The following is an 18,851-nucleotide window of genomic DNA, read 5'->3' as shown; positions in this document are numbered from 1 at the left end:
TTGCTTATCTTCCAAGAATCTGCTTCAGAGCTAAAGTATCTTCTTTAAGTCTCTAGAAGGGGCAGCAGGAATGAACTGCTGGATTTGCTGGGGAGGGGGAAGGTGGCAGAGTAAGTTACTGTAGCACAGAGGCGTGGAAGAGGAAAGAAGCTCTGTCAAGCTGTCTGTTGTCAGGCCACTGTTTTCCGTCCCCTCCAGGGGTCAAATGCCAGAACTATATTGTACAGAAGGTGAAAGCTAGGCCCAGAGAAAGGCATGACTGGCCCAAGGTCACAGAGTGGTTTCATAATGAGGTCACAAAGAAATGGCCTCACTGCTTTGAAATCCTAGTTTTCTTCCCAAAAGGAACTTTGCTCAGGAAGTGCAAATTCATGGGTAGTCAGAACTATAAAAAAAGTAAGTCTCCAGAGAAAAAACATCAATCAGCTAGTTCATTTATTAAAGAGGAGTACATCAAATTGCCTACTGTAAGGGGCATCTAACAGTTTGGACCAACCATTTATTCCCTCTTGGGTAAGGGGAGCATTCTAATCTTTGAAAAGAGAATTTCCTAGAAGGGGGTTTTCCTCTCCTCTCCGTCAAGGAGAATATTATTATTTTTTTTTTTTTTAAACATCTTTACTGGAGTGTAATTGCTTTACAACGTTGTGTTAGTTTCTGTATAACAAAGTGAATCAGCTATACGTATACATATATCCCCATATCCCCTCCCTCTTGCATCTCCCTCCCACCCTTCCTATCCCATTCCACGGAGAATATTCTAACTGCTAGGCCCAAGGTGCTGGAGTTGGTGGGAGTCAGTGAGATCCTCTGTGGTGCCCTGAGAGCAGGGCCTCCCCTGCCCCAGGAGGGAGAATCAGGCTCACAAGCAGGACTGCAAGGTAACACTCAGAATGCCTGATTTTACTCCCCAGGTAGCCCTGGTTTCCTCAAGTTGAACATCTCTGACCCTCTAGGAAGTCTTGTCCCCTCTCCCCTTAGGTGTTTTCAGAAGACGTATGCATGTAATCTGGGTTAAAGAATTATTTGATTCAGTTCAACATTTGCCAAACCCTAATTATGTATCTGGTGCTGGGGATACAAGGATGAAAAGACTGGGTTTTGAAGGATGACTAGGAGTCTGCCTTGAAGCCCACTGAGTTGCTGTCAGCCAATTGGGGGAGACCAACCTGAAAACAAATAATTGGAATTGTGTTAGAGCAGGTTTGGCCAACTTTTTATGTAAAAAGCCAAATAGTAAATATTTTAGGCTTCGTAAGTCAGAAAGCGTATGCCTCACCTACTCTACTCTGCCCTCGGAGTGTAAAAACAGCCATAAACAATGCATAAATGAATAGTTGTGGCTGTGTTTCAATAAAATTTTATTTACAAATAGAGTCAGTGGGTCATATTTGGCCTACAGGCCAAATAATTTGCTGAATCCTTTGTCTGAGGAATGTCATCATAATATGGGAACCAACCCTCCCAAGGGTCCATTTTCTGGTTTGTTATCAGCCTCTCTCACCCGGAAGTGCAAGTGAGAAATTTCCAGAAGCTTCAGCATTTCCAGAAGCTTCTTCAGAATGACTCAGCTTAAACCCTGGATTGAACTCTGCTGTTTACCAAACAGTTAACTTAAGGACAGGTACTATACATATAACAAACTGCAAGTTAACAGACAGAATATACGGGAATCTGATGTTAAGGATAATAACTTCTCCATGATGACTTGGTGAATCCTTAGCCGGAAAAACCTCTTCTGGTCCTGTGCTGGTGTTTCTTTTGTGCCACCTCTGCTGCCAGGTTCTGTATTGCCCTCATCATGGTGTGCTGAACCAAACCCTGGGCTTGGAGACAGACTACCCTGAGCTCAAACCCTCTTTACAGTGCTTGGTAACTGTAATGCCTGGAGCAAATTAATTAGCCTTTCTGAGCTTCTCATCTGTAAAATGGGAATAATAACATCATGCAGGGCTGTTGTAAGGACTGAATATGATAAAAGGATGTAAAGAGCCAGGTAGAGCACCTAGTGCAATAAGTATGGGTTTTCCTCTGCTGATGCCTCAGAATTGTTTCCATGCACTCACCATCTTCATTGTGGGAAGATGACAACTGCCCTGGAGAGAAATCCTCTGTGGTTCCTTCCTGTCTCAGATCATTAAGCAGCCGCAGTTGCTCATGCCTGTTCAAGTAGCAGCATACTGAAATTCATGTGCCTCAGGCCACCAAAATTTGCTGTTGGGACAGTCATTCCCAGGCTCCTGCCTTTACCCTCCCCACCCCCAGCCTCCCAGGCCATTGCACATCACTGTTTACCATAGCCTGCTCTCCAGCTGTGCTTAAAGTCTCAAATCCTGCAGCTATTTGCATAAATCTGGACACCAAGGGAATTGCTTCATTTACTTAAGCACATGGTTTCTTGTGGCCACAGCCTCCGTCCAAGGAGCATCTTTTGAGTTGACCAGACTGCAAATGCAGTTCAATTCAGATTCTCTTGGTGAAGAAAAGACCCCGGCCGAGATCCACAACTGCTCCTGTCCCCTCCGCAGACCTCGATGGGTGAGGTGTGAGCTTCCTCCTTGTCCTGCAAACTGAGGTCCTCACCCCAAACTGTGGGGCTGGGGTCCAGGGCAGAGGGCGGCGATCATGTTCACACAGCCTCCCGTTCCCGGGGTCTCAGGGTCTGCTCTCCTGGGGAAGGTTAACAGATGCCATCTGACTCTTAGCTGAGGAGTAGTTGGCATGAGTTTCTGGTGGTCATCTTCAGGAGGCAACGACATTTGAAAATCATTTAAAGGTTGAAACTGACTCAACAAACACGTCTTTGTGTTCACCGTGCTATCTTTTAGGCAGGAACATGCAGGCTGCTCAAACCTAGTTCTGCCTCTGGAGACTGAGTTTAAAAGAGTGTGTGTGTAGTAGGGGGAAGGGTGAGAGACAGGCATGTTGTGGGGGTGGGTTTGGGTGGAGCTTCTGGGAGGATGCTGAGCCCATCAACAGGTGCAGGGAATGCAGAACGGGGAGCAGGTTCTGAGGACAGGGGCATGGTGAGACGTTTAGTCAGGGAATAACTTAGGGCAAGAGCATTTGCTCCAGATCTGAGTTTTTCAGATCAAACTCTCATGTAGGCAGCAGAGCGATGAGGGAAGCAAAGCCTTTGGTGTTGAGAAAGACCCTGTAAAGCCAGTTTTACAAAGGATAAGCTGTTTGTCCCAGTTGGAAATCTTTATTGCAAGAGCCAAAAAAGCCAACATAAGCCATTTTAAGCAGAAAGGGGTATTCATTGGTTCTTGAAACATAAAAGGCCAGGGATATCAGGCATGGCTTGATCAGGGCCTTAGATGATAGCCTCAGAACCTAGTTTCTTTTGGCTCTTTGCTGTGTTCTCTTTCACATTGATTACATTCTTAGACAAATTCTTTATCATCACAACAAGGATTCCGTTTTCACCTTCTTAGATTCAAGGTCTGAAGTTAAGAGTAAGAATCTCATTCCCAGGGACTTCCCTGGTGGTCCCAATGCAGGGGGCCTGGGTTTGCTCCCTGGTCAGGAAACTAGATCCCGCATGCCACAACTAAAGACCCAGTGCAGCCAAATAAATAAATAAATATTAAAAAAAAGAGAAAGAAGGAGAAGAAGAATCTCATTCCCAGGATGCCCAGCAAAGTCTTACTGTATCTCATTGGCTCTGGCTGGTCACATGCTCACCCTTGAACCAATCACTGTAATGGGGAAAGTGATACAAAGATGGCTTCAGTCTGCCTCCAGCTCTGGGGTTGCCAGTTAGACCCCTCGCCACTGATTGTATGACTGCTCTCAATAGGCTCCATGGACCTCAAACTCATGGAGCAGGAAGTGGGGCACAGTCTGGCAACTTAGCCAACACTGTACTGAGATGGGGAGACTGAGGGCAGAGTGGTGAAGGAACTCATCCCCACACAGGCCGCTGATGTCATAGTCTGCTCTTCACTCCCCCAGAAGGCTCCTGTCACCAACCCGTTATAATCCTTCCTTTGGCCTCCTGAAGCACATATTGGGCCTGACTCTGCCCTGCAGCCCAGCCCAGGTTATCGGGCCTATTTCCACACCTTCTGAGAACTAGGTTTCCCAGCGTGGAGATAAATAGGGGGTGGCACTTGAGCTGGATGCTCCATCCCAGCAGGGAAGAGCTATCTACTCTGTTTGCCTTAGATGGAGCAGCTGCTTCCTATCTGCCCCGGGGGATGCTGTGAGAAGGACTTTCAGTTCTGTACCTCAGCTAGGGTTGCCCTTGCTGGCCCTGAGGTAGGGCTGTGATGTGGAATAATCCAGATCCCCTGTCCGGAAACCTCTGCCAATAACTCTTGTTCTGTCTCTGCTGAGGTTAGATAGGAACAGGAGTGCCTCTGCTCTTGAGAAAGAACAAAGATCCCATTTTAGGCACAGAAGACCCAGATTTTAGTCCTGACTCTGTTACCTGACTGTGTGACCCGGCACAAGTCACTTTACCCCTCTGAGACTCGATTTCCTCATCCATGGAATGGAAATATAATACCTCCCTCACAGAGCTGAGACCGTTCAAAAGCTAATAAATAATATCATACATACTGTGCTGTGTGTGGAGTAGGCCAGATGAAAGGTGTGGTTTGATTCCTAGAGTTCTTTCTTTCAAAAGGAGGATCTACCAGGTTCTGAGCTCTGGACCCGCACTACGTTTCCACAGCTGGGGCACGGATGAAAGCTCTCTGCCTTCAGGCTTGGCAGATGTGGTTTTGTACAGGAAACTGCTGCGTGGCAGATGGGGGCAGCTGCAAGATTCTATCATGGACCAGAGAGCACACAGCATCCCGGAGAGGTCAGGGAAGGCTTCCTGGGGAGGCAGCCTTGAAGGACACACTTGGAGCCCCAGTGCCCAGCACGACACTGACACTGAGAGCCACTCACATGTGTTTCTTGAATGAATGAATGATTTAGGCAGGCACTGTGCAGACCATCTTTTCCTTCTGACTTTCCCAAACCAGTTCCTGCATGTAGACCCTGATGGTTACTCCCCAGAACAAAGCTTGGAAGGGAGAGGGAGAAGGAGGGGTCATGGAGGGAAGAATGGCAAAGAAAGGCACGTTGGGAATTGGACATTCATTTGTTATTTTTGTTTGTTTGTTTGTTTGGGGATGGGGTGTTGCCGAATCAAGGAAGAAATCTTATTTTATTTTACTTTATTATTACCATTTTTTTGGCTGTGCTACGTGGCTTGTGGGATCTTAGTTCCCCCACCAGGGATCGAACCTGGGCCCTCGGTAGTGAAAGCGCTGAGTCCTAACCACTGGACCACCAGGGAATTCCCAAGAAATTTTCTTTTTGTTTGGAACAAATTTCCCAAGGTGGTAGGGCGCTGTTCCTGGCTTTTCAGATTGGCTGCTCCTAGTGGTTCCCTTTAATTTCTCAGGACACCAAAGAGACTATCTTTTTTTTTTTTTCCTTTAACAATTCCATTATTTATTATGCAAGTAAGTCAGGCTCATTGTAGAAAAAAATGGGAAAATATAGACATAAATATTCAAAAGATATTAGATTGAATTTATTCATAATTCCATTTGAAGATAACCATTTTTAACATTTTGGTTTTAACCATCTTGACTTCTGTCCCCCACCCTCATGAATAGATAGAGCCATATATCAATCTACATATATTTCACATAAGATGTGTATATATATATATATATATATATAAATATAGATGATTTTTAAATGAAAGTAGAATCATGCCAGCTGTTTTTTTTCCCCCTCAACCAATATATTGCGAACAAAAATGACTCTGTCTAAAGCATCAAACCTTTACGCCTTTGAAGCATTTTGGATGGAAATGTTCTAAAATGGAACTCGTTCTCCAGTCTTTCTCAAGGAGCCAGCATGGGAACTCTGCTTCATCCATGCTCACCGTGGACATGCTGGCTGTACCGCAGGGATGAATGCAGGGCCTGGGAGGCTGTCTAAGATTGGCCCGGACCCAATGGCCCCAGGGTCTGGGGCCACACAGAGTGCTTGTGTCTGCTCTTCAGAGTGTGGCTGCTTCCTTCCTTGTGGTCAGTTGTGTCTTCTCACTGTTTTTAATCTGCTGTGGGCTGGAAAACCAGAAAACCAAGCCCAGAGAGGAGCATATCTAGGTTTTAAGTCAAGTCCTCTGTTGCATGAGGCACAGGTGATTTGTGTTATCAGTATTTTCTTTCTCAGATGTGAGTAAAGGAACACTTCTTAAGTATTTACTATGTTCTGGATACTTTCCACGCCTATTTTATTTAAATCTCATAACAACACCTTGAGAGAAGTAGCTTAACCCCGTCTTACAAACAGCAGACTGGTCCCATAGAAGTTCATTGCTTCGTCAAGGGCCACTGAGCTCTAAGTGCCAGAGCTGTGATGGGACCTGGTCTGTTTCACTCCCAAATCCCTGCTTTTCTCCTTGTACCACGTCTCATGCTTGCTGCCAATTCTGGGCTGGGTTTGGTTTGATATCATTGCCAGGGGCAGGGCCACTGGACTGGGGAGATGCTTCTGCATGGTGCAGGGCTTGGCTCCCACGAAGGTCTGAGGCCAGGCAAAGATCCGTCTCCTCAGGCAGCAGCTCCAGGGCCTGGACAGCAAGGAGAGGCCTGTAGAATCACACATCACCCAGAGAGCCCATGGGAGGGGGCCTCATCAGTCTGTAGAGAGGGCCAATCTCTGCTTAGCTGACCGGCCTTCTCAGATAGTGCTCATAGTTGGCACTGCTTATTGGCCTTGATTTGAATTAGATTAATTAGCAGGAAAAGCCCAGGGGAATATTTTCTCACGGTATAAATCAGAGGTGGCAATTGGTGGCTGCAGACTGAATCTTGACCAGGGATGTGTTTTTCTGGCCCGCATGGTGTTTCTCTAACTTTTTGAATTACATTTAACATTTATAAATTGGGAGATTTCATATTTAAACATCTGCGATTTGGGCTTTTCTTGAAAAATTGGGAGACCTAGCCAACAAAGATGGGTATTTTTTTCATGACACCCCCCAGTTGAATAGTAACTGCCCCAGTTAGATGGCACCTGTGCTCTGTGGTCAGCCACACGCCATAATGGCTGTCATTCATCTCACCTGCCTGGCCCCTGAAGGATCTGAATTTGTCGCCTTTACACGAATCCTATTTTTACAGAAGCTAGTTGCCATTTAAAGCAAAGCCTTCTTAATCTGTTTATTAGTGATATGGTTTCATTCATTAATTAATTCAACCAACATCTAGTGAGTGGCCATTATGTGTTTCACCCTGTATTGGATGTGGGTCATAACAATATGAATATTTATTAAAACAGTCATAAAAATGTGAATAAGGTATAGTCCCTGCTGTTAAGGTGCTCAAATTCTAGCTGAGATGAGGCCTGTGAAAATTGCTCTGGAGAACAGAGGAGTGTGGTAAACTGAATAATCCTCCCCTGCTCCCCGCCAAGATGTCTGTGTCCTAATCCCTGGAACCTGTGAATATGTTACCTTAAATGGAAAAAGGACCTTTGCAGATATGATTAGATTAAGGTTTCTTAGATTTGGAGATCATCCTGCATTAGCTGTGTGGGCCCAGTGTAATTCCAAGGGTCCTTATAAAAAGGAGGCATGACAAAGTCAGACAAAAAGGAAATGTGAGGATGGAAGCAGAGGTCAGAGAAGAGAAAAGATGCTACACTGCTGGCTTTGAAGATGGAGAAAGGGCCACCAGCCAAGGAATGTAGGTAGCCTCTAGAAACTGGAAAAGCAAGGAGATGGATTCTCCCCTAGACCCTACAGAAGGAACACAGCCTGCTGATACTGATTTTAGCTCACTGAGACTGATTTTGGACTTCTGACCCCCAGAACAGTAAGATAATAAATCTGTGTTGTTTTCAGAGACCAAGTTTGTGGTAATTTGTCACAGCAGCCATAGGAAACTAATACAGGAAGGGAGAAATTTTTTCTGGGGTGAATGAAGGAAAGAATATTTGAATTAGATGAATAGGAGTTCATCAGGTATAGAAAGGGGATGGAAGGCATCCCAGGCATAAGGAAGAGGATTATGCAAAAGGTATAAAAAAGCAGGGCATGTTTGAAGGTTGACTATTGGTTCATCGTGGCTGGACCATAAGGTGTATGATGGCTGAAATAAGAGATGAGCCCAGGGAGAGTGGCTGGAATCTTGACTTAGAACTGGTTACATGGGAAAAGGGACCAGTTCTAAGTCAGGATTTCTTATAATCTCAAAGATTATAAAAAAGGGAAGGGTGATCCAATTTATGTTTTAGAGAGACTGCTCTGGCATCTTGTGGATGGTGGTTGGAAGGAGCCAGACCAGAGGTAAGGAGACCAATGAGACTGTTGCAGTGACCCAGGTCACACAGAGCCATGGCTGGGATGGTGGCTACAAGAAAAAGGGAAGTGATCAAAGACACCTGAACTAGGATTGACAAGACTCGGAATCGAACTGAATGTGGGGGGTGATGGAGAGGAAGGAGTGATGACTGCTGGGTTTTTAGCTTGAGTGCGTTCACTAGCACACCGGATTGGGCTTGTGGGAGAGCAGGGCTGGGGGCAGGAAGAAATGATGGGTTCTGTTTGAGACATGGTGAGTGTGAGGGGACCATAGTGCACATGGGAAGAGCTGCCTGAGGGGCTCAGTAGTGTGCTGGTAAATGTTCAACAGCCGGCTCTCTGGGGAAAAAAAAGACTTTGATATATAGCATTTGCTGACTCCTGTGGTATAAATACTCCCATCAAGACCAATTTTAAGTTACTAACTCAACATCACTAAATGTGGAGTTGGGAAGAGGCACACAGTCAGGCACCAGCAACCACTGGAGAAGTTCCCACAAAGTACAAGAAGGAAGGGCCTAAAAATCCACCTCCTTCCCAAGACAGGCTCAGTGACTCACTGAGGCCACACACCTGGGGAAGGCGGAACCAGGCCCAGAATCTAGGAGGCAGCTTCTGGTCCTCCATTGATTAGAGGCAGCATCAAGCCCTGCTGATGGCCCCTTGGTGCCCTGGTCAGCTTTGCAGACCCGGGAATACCGTGTGGTCCTTGACCCCAGGACAATGACTCATGTCACTCTGGAGTGAGTGACTCAGGGAAGAGGCTGCTGGGCAGCCTGGAACAAAGAGAACTGATAGAGATTTCTCCTGGGAGCTCAAAGGGGGGCTCAGATACTTTTCTGCTGTTCCCTGTGCTTTTGAACTGCCTCCGATTAAGCAATTGCACATATTTCCAAGAAGAAAAAAAATTTTTTCAAGTGGACTTAGTTTTTAAAAAAAGAATTGCTAAAGTGAACAAGCTGGAGAGGAAAGCTGGGGAGATGTTCTGGCTTGCTTCCTGTCCTGGCTGAGGCCGCGGCTGGGGGTGGATAGAGGTCTCGCTGTGACTTGACCACTTTTCAGGTGGTGTAGAACATGGATCCCAGGCTTTTCAGGGTTTCTCCAAACCTCCCCTTCTTCCAGAGTGGCATCTAAGGTCCAAGGGGCTTCCTGAGTGCCAGAGAGTCGGGGTGAGGAGGGCGCCCATCATTTGACAAGGTGATCCTCCTGTTTCTATCAGTCCTTGCTTAGTAGGTAACTTCTGAACCTGCCTTTTCAAGGCAACTTCATGTCTAGCAACTGTCTGCTCGTAGGTGCACAGAAATGATTGTGATCTCCGCGCCGTGCTCCCCACCCTACCCCCTGTGAGTATGTCTAAAGGCCTCATCTATCAAGTCATATCAAATAGCCATTTCCTCTCTCTGGGGTCTTCTCCTCTGGGTTCTGTCTGGGAAATGGGGCCCAAGACCTCTCTGCTCTCAGATTTGGGAATCTTTTCCCACTTCCCCAGGGAAGCAGGGCACAGGCCCCGTTCTCAGGGACTCACCAGAGTCTACCCTCTCACTGCTTCCACTCCACTTTTCCTGTCTTTCCTTTGTCCCATAATCTTTACTAGTCTTGGGTTGGGGGGAGATTTACCACTACTTAGGATGTTTTTGCCCAAATCCTTTTTTCTGTGCACCGAGCCCTTCCTGTTTCCCTAAGGGCTAGCTCTTTGTGATATATAAGGCAGAGACAGACTCCCTTTCCTCTATCTTCTGCTGCTACACCTGCCCCCAGCCCCGCTCCCAGGCAGTGAGCACAGAATGGCCTCCCTGTTTGCCCGAGGGGAAGGGCCGTGGGGGAAAGGAGATGTGAGGGGAAGCAAGGAGTCTGTTAGGATTCCAGATACGCCACCTATCTTGAGTAGCCCCTGCACGTCCCCCACCAGCCGAGCATCATACACACTCATGTACTCTTCCTCTGGGGGCTGACCCGGCCTCTCCTCTTGGATATGGCCCTGGCACAGGTCTCAGCAGATGCTGCCTCACCCTCAGGGCTAGAATGGGTTCTGAATCAGGGGAGGAAGGCACCCCCAGCCAAAACAGCCCATGAGAGAGCCTTGGGACTGGAGAGCATGGCCAGAGTGTGCAGACTCCAGGGAGTGTCGGGGGCGCTCAGGGACTCCTTGCCGAAGCACCGCTGGGCCGCAACCCCTGTACTCCCAGCCCCTGAACCAGAAGGATTGCGGTGACGGTGAGAGGTCATTGAGGGGGTCCCTTCCGGTCCCTCATCCTCCCCTCTCTGTTGCCCCCGAGGCCCCTTCCTTCTACCTTTCTACACCCCACCCTTGCTCTCCACTCCTCCTTTCAATCCAAAGCTGCTTTCAGGATGGAAACTTGGGGATCCCAATGACATGCCGAGGACTGTGCCCCCTTCAGTCATCCATTCTCCCATTTATCCTGTGCAGCCTGAGCACTTGCACCAGGTCTCAAGCTGGGTTTCATCTCTCTCCCTTGCAGAATAACAGCCTCTGTGCTTTGGGAGTCAGCACAGGGGTGGCAGGAAGGTCAGGGTCTTTGGAACCAGACAGACTCAGAACTGACCACAGCACAGATCTGGTACAGGCCGCATCACAGAGCTGAGTGTAGACCCAGGACTGACCACCGCACAGAGCTTGGATGACCACAGTGCAGACCTGGGGCTGACCACGGTACTGCATGCTGTTTCTGTAAACCCACCACTGCAGCCACTGGTTGCCCGATAGCAGAGTGAATGGCCCCTGGTGGGTTTAATTCCAATTATGTCTGATGGCCTTTTATCGGATTGTCAATACAGAGGAGAAGCCCTGGCCAGGCCAGGACTCTGTCTCCTTAACTTGCCAGAAACAAAGCCAAGAACTCTGCCACCCAGGATGAACACCAAACTCTCTGGGCCTTGGTTGGATTTTGGTGATGCTGTGGCTCAGAGAACTCAGCTGCCCGATTCAGAGAATGGGAAAGGAACTCATTGAGGGTATAGTCTGTGCAGCACCCTTCCTAATTTAATCCTTACAACAACTTTAAGAGGTATGTACTCTTGCCTCCATTTTACAGATGAGGAAACTGAGGCCAAGAGGAGACTAATCCAGCAAGAAAGAGGCAGAGGGAGAATTAGAACCCAGTCTGCCAAGGGCCAGAGCCCTCTCACAGCATCTCAAGGTTAGGAAGCAAGATAGGGCTATTGTGAGGGAGACCGCAACTTGGGCTCACTTGTGGGGTACAGGACTCAGCTCCACAGTTGGCCAGGTCTAGGAACCCACAGAGGCACCTCTTAGCACTTTGAGATGATCTCTGATGCCCAGGGAGTTTTCCAAGTGTATCCAGGGCTGCCTGGGGCAAACACAGGGAGTTGAGAACATCTTCACTCACCCAAGATCAGAGGCACTGCCAAGGGATGCCTGCTTTCACAGCATGGACACATCAGCTTATTATTTACTAAAAGCAAACCTTTCAAAATAAGAGGCCAGAAGGCTGACCTTCTGTGTAGTGGGGCTGGGGGGCAGGGTTCTGGGACCTTCTCTGGCTGCTCCTCACTCACAGGTGTGGCTTTGGTCAAGTCCCTGCCCCTGTCTGGGCTTGTCGGATGGGAGCAGGGGTAGGACTGGCCCTTCTCCAGTGGCCTCCTTGTCATCCTCTGAGTCTGCAGAGGGACTGAGAGGGATGTGTGTGCAGCCACCCCAAACAATTCCCTCCATCGAATTCTTCATCTAGAGATAGACCAGTGGTATTAATAGCAACTTAATCTCTTTCAAATTCTTTGTGCTGGTAAAATGAAAGCAAAAATTCAAAGCTGGAAGAACAAAAAAAAAAACTCCCTTCTGAGAATTCTGAGTCACTCCAGAAAGGTCAGTGGAGTCTAGGTTAACTCATTATTTCCCAGAAGGGCCTCTGGCTCTTCCGACACCCAAAGCTTAACAGAGGGAATATGGGAGCCACTCAGTTGGCAGGCTGTGCTCCTGGGACACTGTGGTTTCAGAGCGGGGTTTGGTCTCTTCTGGACTGGTCACAAGGCTCTGGGAGAGGCATCCCAGGGGCCATTGTAAAAGGCCACTGCTTACCAAGAATGCCACCCATGAGCGAGTGGACTTGGCCCTGCAGGGAGCTGGGGAGTCAGACTGACCTGTGGTTGACTTCCAGCACTGCCTCTCACGGGTGATGCGACTTAGGGCAAATCTTTGAGCCTCTGTTTCCTCATCTGTAAAATGAGACTAATCATAATGTTAATAATAATAGTACTTACACTATCCACCTCAAGGGTTGCTGAGAGCACCAAAGGGGATGTAAAGGCCCTTGAGAAATCATGACTCTTAATGTTGGCCCCTGTGCCTGCTGGCACATAGGCAGCCCCACAGGAAGCCACCCCCCTCCCATGACTGAGATGCGCAGGATGGAGGTGTTCTCCCAGTCGTGGATGGGCATGCCTGTGCTTTACGGCAGTTCTGTCAGAACAGCCCCCTCCTGCCCTCTCCCCACGGCCCACAGGGTCCTACAGCAGCTATTCCCAGGGGCAGAGTCTCTGCTACTCACCTAACAAGCGTGGGCCTCTCTGGGGTGGAAGGTTGGATGGACAAACTAATGGACAGTTGTATAAATAGAAGATTAAGAAGTTGAGTGGTTGAACACGTGGACCCACAGACCGACGGATGGATGAATGGGTGCGCTTGCCACCCTACATAGTGGGGATCATGCAGCCTCTGACAGTGGGCCCGCTCTTTTGTCCCTGTAAAACCCCTAGCCTCACAACCTGCTGCTTCCTCTCCCCTGCCCCACCACTATCTTATCCCCTCTGGGAATGCACACTCCAACTCTCCCCTGCAGGACAGCGAGAACCCATGTGACGTTCAGCTGCTACACGCTAGCAGAACTCCTGGTGGAGGAGACTGAGTAGAAGAGGGGAGAGATGAGGGGCCTTGGAATCAAACTAGCCTGGGTTATAATCCTTGGCCTGCCACTTATTAGCTGTGTGATCTTGAGCAAGTTGTTGCAGCTCTCTGATCCTTAGTTCCTTAATATATAAAATGGGAATAATAAACAAGTTAGCATCTGAAATGCACCTCTCATAGTGTCCGATATTCAGTAGGTGACCTAGAAAAATATCTGATGAATAAAAAGGAATAAAAGTATATTAGTTTGCTTTCTTTAATGAATAACCAGGGGCAGATAAAAAATTTAAATGTGGTTTAGAGGCTTGTGGCCTTTTTGGTGACACAAACCATTGGATAGTTATTCCAGCAGAGGCTTAGATAATTTGTGCCAGGAACAAAGGTATGTGGACCAGTCAAGTTGCTTCACTTCTCTGCACCTCAGTTTTCCTTCCTATAAAATAGGCCGAGCTGTATAGTTAAGCACTGGCTGGGGGCAGAAAGAGTAGAGTCCAAAGGGCTGATGGCTCTTGGCAATGACCCACCTAACCCTTTGCTGACCAAGCTGGAGAGGCAGCAAGAAGGGCCCTGAAAATGGGTTAAAGAAGGAGCGGCTCAGAGACCAAACATCACTAAATATTTTCTCCTTTTTTGGGTCGTTGCTCTAGATCACCACTTCCTGGAGACTATATTCTAAACTTTGCTGTGATGGATGCAAGGTCCACGTGCCCACGAGCTCCAGAGGAACCCAGATGTCACCGTGGGGGAGGGACTCTGCTTTTACCTTGCTATTTTAAGCAGCGAGTTTACAATAATGGATGGGAGAGAAAGCGACGGGGCAGGAGCAGCGTGGGAATGGCCTGGGAGGGTGGGGCTGCTGGGCCTCCCCCTGAGGAGCTTGGGGTTCCATCCTGTCAAGGGTGGGACCTCAGCCAGCCTCCACTCTGCTTTATCCTGCAGCAGCTGACACCTCTTAGTGCTTGTCTGACTTAATTCGTTTCTGTTTTACTTTGCTTTCTGACCCAGGGACTGACTTAAGGTCTTTCTTGAGGAGCAAGAGGTGAAGGAAAGGAAGTGGAGGTATTTCTGATGCGACTTTGGAATTCCATGGTCCTAGAATCCTATGGGATGGGGCCCTCAAATCTGTGGTTTGTTGTGATTAGGAGGAGTTCAGGATTTCAGGGACTCCCAGGGTTGGAAAAGGCCCCTGCAGTGGGTTAGGAATCCTGTGACCCTTGCCCCAGCCTTTGATGAAACTCTCCCAGGAATGGGGAGCTCATTACCTTAAAGAGCAGCCCATTTCATTTTCCGATGGTTCCAACCACTAGAAAGTTTTCCCTTACCTTGATCTCACCTTTCAGTCATTGGCCATGCATCTACCCTTCGGGGACAATAGAATTACATGAATGGCTTTCAAATATCTGCAAAGAGACTTTATTTCTTCCTGTACCTTCTCTTTTCCAGGCTAAAGGTCTTTAGTTCTTTAAACACAAATTCTTGTCCTGCTTCCCCTTTTTTGAACATGCCCCAGATTGTCTGAATCCCTCTTAGCATGCAGAGCACAATACACTTCACGTAGATTAAGACATAAAAGAAAAGTAGAACTGTCAGCTTCCCTGTTTTGGAAACCATACTCCTATTAAGACAGCCTGGGGCTTCCCTGGTGGTGCGGTGGTTGGGAGTCCACCTGCCGATGCAGGGGACACGGGTTCGTGCCCAGGTCCAGGAAGATCCCACATGCCGCGGAGCGGCTGGGCCCGTGAGCCATGGCCGCTGAGCCTGCACGTCCAGAGCCTGTGCTCTGCAACGGGAGAGGCCACAACAGTGAGAGTCCCGCGTACTGCAAAAAAAAAAAAAAAAAAAAAAAAAAAAAAAACCTGGAAGGAATTCCCTGGTGGTGCAGGGGTTAAGAATCCACCTGCCAGTGCAGGGGACACGGGTTTGAGCGTGCAGGGGACGCGGGGTTGAGCCCTGGTCCGGGAAGATCCCACATGCCATGGAGCAACTAAGCCCATGCGCCACAACTACTGAGCCTGCGCTCTAGAGCCCACGAGCCACAACTACTGAGCCCTCGTGCCACAACTACTGAAGCCCGCGCATCTAAAGCCCATGCTCCGCAACAGGAGGAGCCACCGCAATGAGAAGCACACACACCGCAATGAAGAGTAGCCCCCGCTCGCCGCAACTGGAGAAAGCCCACGTGCAGCAACGAAAACCCAATGCAGCCAAAAGTAAATAAATAAAATAAATAAATTAAAATAAAATAAAACAGTATTAAAAAAAAAAGACAGCCTGGAGACCTGCACACACATTACACATCATTTTAAGAGTTTTCTTGGAATGTATAGTGCACTTTTCTGGTAGAATTGGGGTTTGTGGGTATTCTTTTGCTACCCTCAAACTCTGTTACCATATGCTTTGCCCAGTACCATTGTTGTCACTGCTGCTGAAATCCAAGTCAAGGGGATAGCAATCAATCACAGAGCTCACCTTTGGGCAAACCTGATGCTGAGTTTACTCATACAGAAACAATCTGAGCTGGGAGGCACAGCATGCCCTGGCCCCAGAGCTCTCATTCCCAAGAGCCAGGTTAAATCTGTCCTCTTGGCCATGACCCACCTTCCTGTCTCACCTCCTCCACTAGGCCTCCAGCTATTCTGTTCAGAGAAATTCAGTCAGCTTTTCAGTGTTCATGATTCAGTCTAAACACCATTCTAGCCTGGACTCTTCCCTAAAACTGTATTCCACTCGTCCCAATTTCTGGAGTTAGGGACCCTTTTCTGGGATCCTGCAACTTCTCACTTCCAAAGTGTTTACCTCCTTATCTTGTTTTCCAACTTCCTCCCACCATTGGACTCCATGTTCCTTGAGGGCCAAGACCACATTTTCATCATCTTTATGATAGAGTAGGTGTGAGTGTTGGTGGTGAAGGAATGAATGACTCTGCTCACGGATCATCTTCTTGAGGTGAGATTTCTTGAGCCGACCAGCAGGGGTCACCCCAACTGTTTCAGAGCTGAATAGGGCTCCCTGTCCACCGCAGAGAATGACAAAAGTCAAGATGGTGGTCACAGTGACTAAAACCCTGGGGCTAAAGTTCTCCAGTTCTTTAAATACAAGTCAACAAGCATTTCTGGATGAACCTTCTGGGTATCCGTGATTAATCAGACCCCTTGCCTGCCTCAGGGAGCTCAGTCAAGAGGTGTGTGTTAGCTGGGGGCGTCTGTCAGAGCTGTGACTGATGCCACATCCGAGCTGCACCACAGCACTCTGGCTCTAGGGCCTTCGCAAGCCATTTCTGTGGTACAGGAAGAACACCTGGTGTCCTGGGCGATGGCAGGGCTTCCTGGCTTCTCCTCCTGCAACCTCCAGCAGACAGCATCTTGCATAGGACCCAGGGTATAGTGGATACTCAGTAAATGGCAATGTCCTCCGTTTGCCCTGTGTGTGTCCCAGCAGCCCCCTGACTGCAGCCGAGGGCAGGGTCTAAGGTTGACATCAGCCTCTGGTGCCTTTCATCTGCTGTCTCCCAGAGCAGCTCCTTCAAGGAACCTCTGAAGTTGCAGAACCAGGCCGGCTGTTGGTTTTTCGGGTCCCTGGATGTGTCATCCATCCCCCTAGGGCCGGGGACCTAAAGGAGTTTAGGGGTGGGAAGAGCTCAGGCAGAGCCCTCTGGACCTTCTGGGCTGCAGAACAGCATGCAGGTAGCCTCTGTGAGCACCTACTCCATGCTGGGTGCTCTGTCTCTTCATCCTAGGGACAATCCCACATGGGAGGCATTCTTATCTCTGTTCCCCTGATGAGGAAACCAAGGCTCAGAGGTGAAGCAAAGGTTCAAGGCTACACAGCCAGTAAGTGGCAGAGTGAAGACTCAGATCTAGGTATCTGGTTCCAAAGCCTGTGCTCTATCTACTATTTCTGCTCTCCTGCCTCTCCAGATGGAGACCTGACATGACTGCTCCCCTTTTCTAAGAGGAAACAGAGGAGCCAGACCCACTGGCTCAGGTTTATTGGAGAGATTTTGGTCCTACACCTCTTGACTGGCAAGAAACATGAAAGTGTGAAAGCGCAGTTAGTACTTACAAGCAAAGGTCGTTAGTAGTTACAAGTTAGTACAAGTAGTTACAAGTTAGTAGTTACAAGTAAACCCAGTTCAAACTGACTTAAACACTAAGAGACTTAATTGTTTCTGTAACTGGCTAGTTCAGAAAGAGTTCCAGCTGCAGGTGAGCTTTGATCAGGGCTCCAGCTCTGTTTCTCTGCAGATCTCCTGGGTCTGCTCTCCTCTGGGTGTGCCAGATTTCTCCTCAGTCTGACCTTCCTCATGGAAGCAAAATGGCGGCTGCAGCACCAGGTCTCACATCTGCACACTCCACCACCTGGAGCAAGAGAAAGCATCTGGGTCCCAGAGCATTGCCTCATGCTCATTGGCTTAGGCTGGATCCATTGTCTATCCCTGAGACAATCTCTGTGGCAAGATGGATGAGATTATGCTGACTGGAGTCAACCCCAGCCAGGACTTACCCCATGGGGAGGGTTAAGTGTAGCTTTGGGAAAGCAACCCAAGGTTGCTAAGGGCAAGCACTGCACAAGGCACAGGAGATCCACCCTGGCTGAGCCTCCAGACTCATGACTTTAGCAGGCCTGACAGGTCCAATGAGAGCTGTCCTCAAGTGAGAGAGCCCCGTACTGAGGGTTAGAAGAGCTGCTGAAGGGCATGAGGTGAGCCGTGGGGCAGGAAGTTGGAAGACACCATCCTTTCCTCCTCCTCCACCTGGCCAAGCAAGGCTGTGTGGTATAGTGGCCTCCAAATCAGGAAGATCTGGATTCAAATGCTTCGTTCTTTGTATGATTTGGGCAAGTAACTTCTACTCTCTGAAGCAGTTCTCTCATCTATAAAATGTGAATAGTAATGCCTGCATCAGAGGTCATTGTGAGGATTAATTTAGGTGATGTCAGTAATGCTCCTAGGATAGCGCCTGGCACCCAGTAGCTTCTCAACACGTGTTTGACAGATACAAGTCTGGCTCCCAATGAAGTGTCCTCCATCGGCTATGGCTTTGAGGAGTTCAAAGCACTCTTCTCCCTTCTGGGATGGCTGTGTTTACTGTTTGGCCCAAATTAGATGCAGAAACTCTGGGTCACCTCTGACTTTGTAAACAGAGCCAGGGAGCAGGAGGAAATGCAATTCCAAATGACCTCTGCTCGCCTATTTTAACCCTTGTTGATGCAAACTCAAGCAGGCTCTCTCCGAGGCTTGTGGCCCCTGGAAACGGGACCCAGCATGGGTCAGGGATGGGAGTGGATTTGACTTGTCCTTTTGGCGTCTCCTCAGCCTGTGGAGCCCAGGCCTCCTGGAGCATCTTTGGGGCTGACGCAGCGGAGGTTCCGGGCTCGTGCAGCCACTCCCACCAGGAGGCTGCCATGCCCCACATTCCCGAGGACGAGGAGCCCCCCGGAGAGCCGCAGGCAGCCCAGAGCCCGGCCGGCCAAGTAAGTGCCTCCCCCCTGCCTGCAGCCCGCCCGGCCCGGGCCACGCCAAGCGCCCTGGGCTGAGGCCACATGGTTTGCTGACAGCCTGTGCAGGCTGCAGTGGGCCTGGGGAAGGTGTGCGGCTTCCACGCCGAGGAATAAATACCCAAAGGTCGTTTGAATTGACCAAGGCTC

General features: G+C 48.8%; 1 protein-coding gene across 6 annotated transcripts in view; it reads left to right on the top strand.

The window, feature by feature from the left end:
* Positions 1-18,851, top strand: part of IRAG1 (inositol 1,4,5-triphosphate receptor associated 1) — a 120,258-nt gene that overhangs the window by 24,145 nt on the left and 77,262 nt on the right. For all 6 annotated transcript variants that reach the window (XM_007115409.4, XM_007115408.4, XM_007115407.4 and 3 more), the window contains exon 2: positions 18,520-18,677. In XM_007115409.4, coding sequence (XP_007115471.1) covers positions 18,520-18,677 — 158 coding nt within the window. The remainder of the gene's footprint in view (positions 1-18,519; positions 18,678-18,851) is intronic.

This window comes from Physeter macrocephalus, chromosome 16, assembly GCF_002837175.3.
Source record: "Physeter macrocephalus isolate SW-GA chromosome 16, ASM283717v5, whole genome shotgun sequence".
Taxonomy (NCBI): Eukaryota; Metazoa; Chordata; class Mammalia; order Artiodactyla; family Physeteridae; genus Physeter; species Physeter macrocephalus.
Note: the sequence above shows the minus strand (reverse complement) of the source record. Positions and strands in the feature narration are given on the sequence as shown.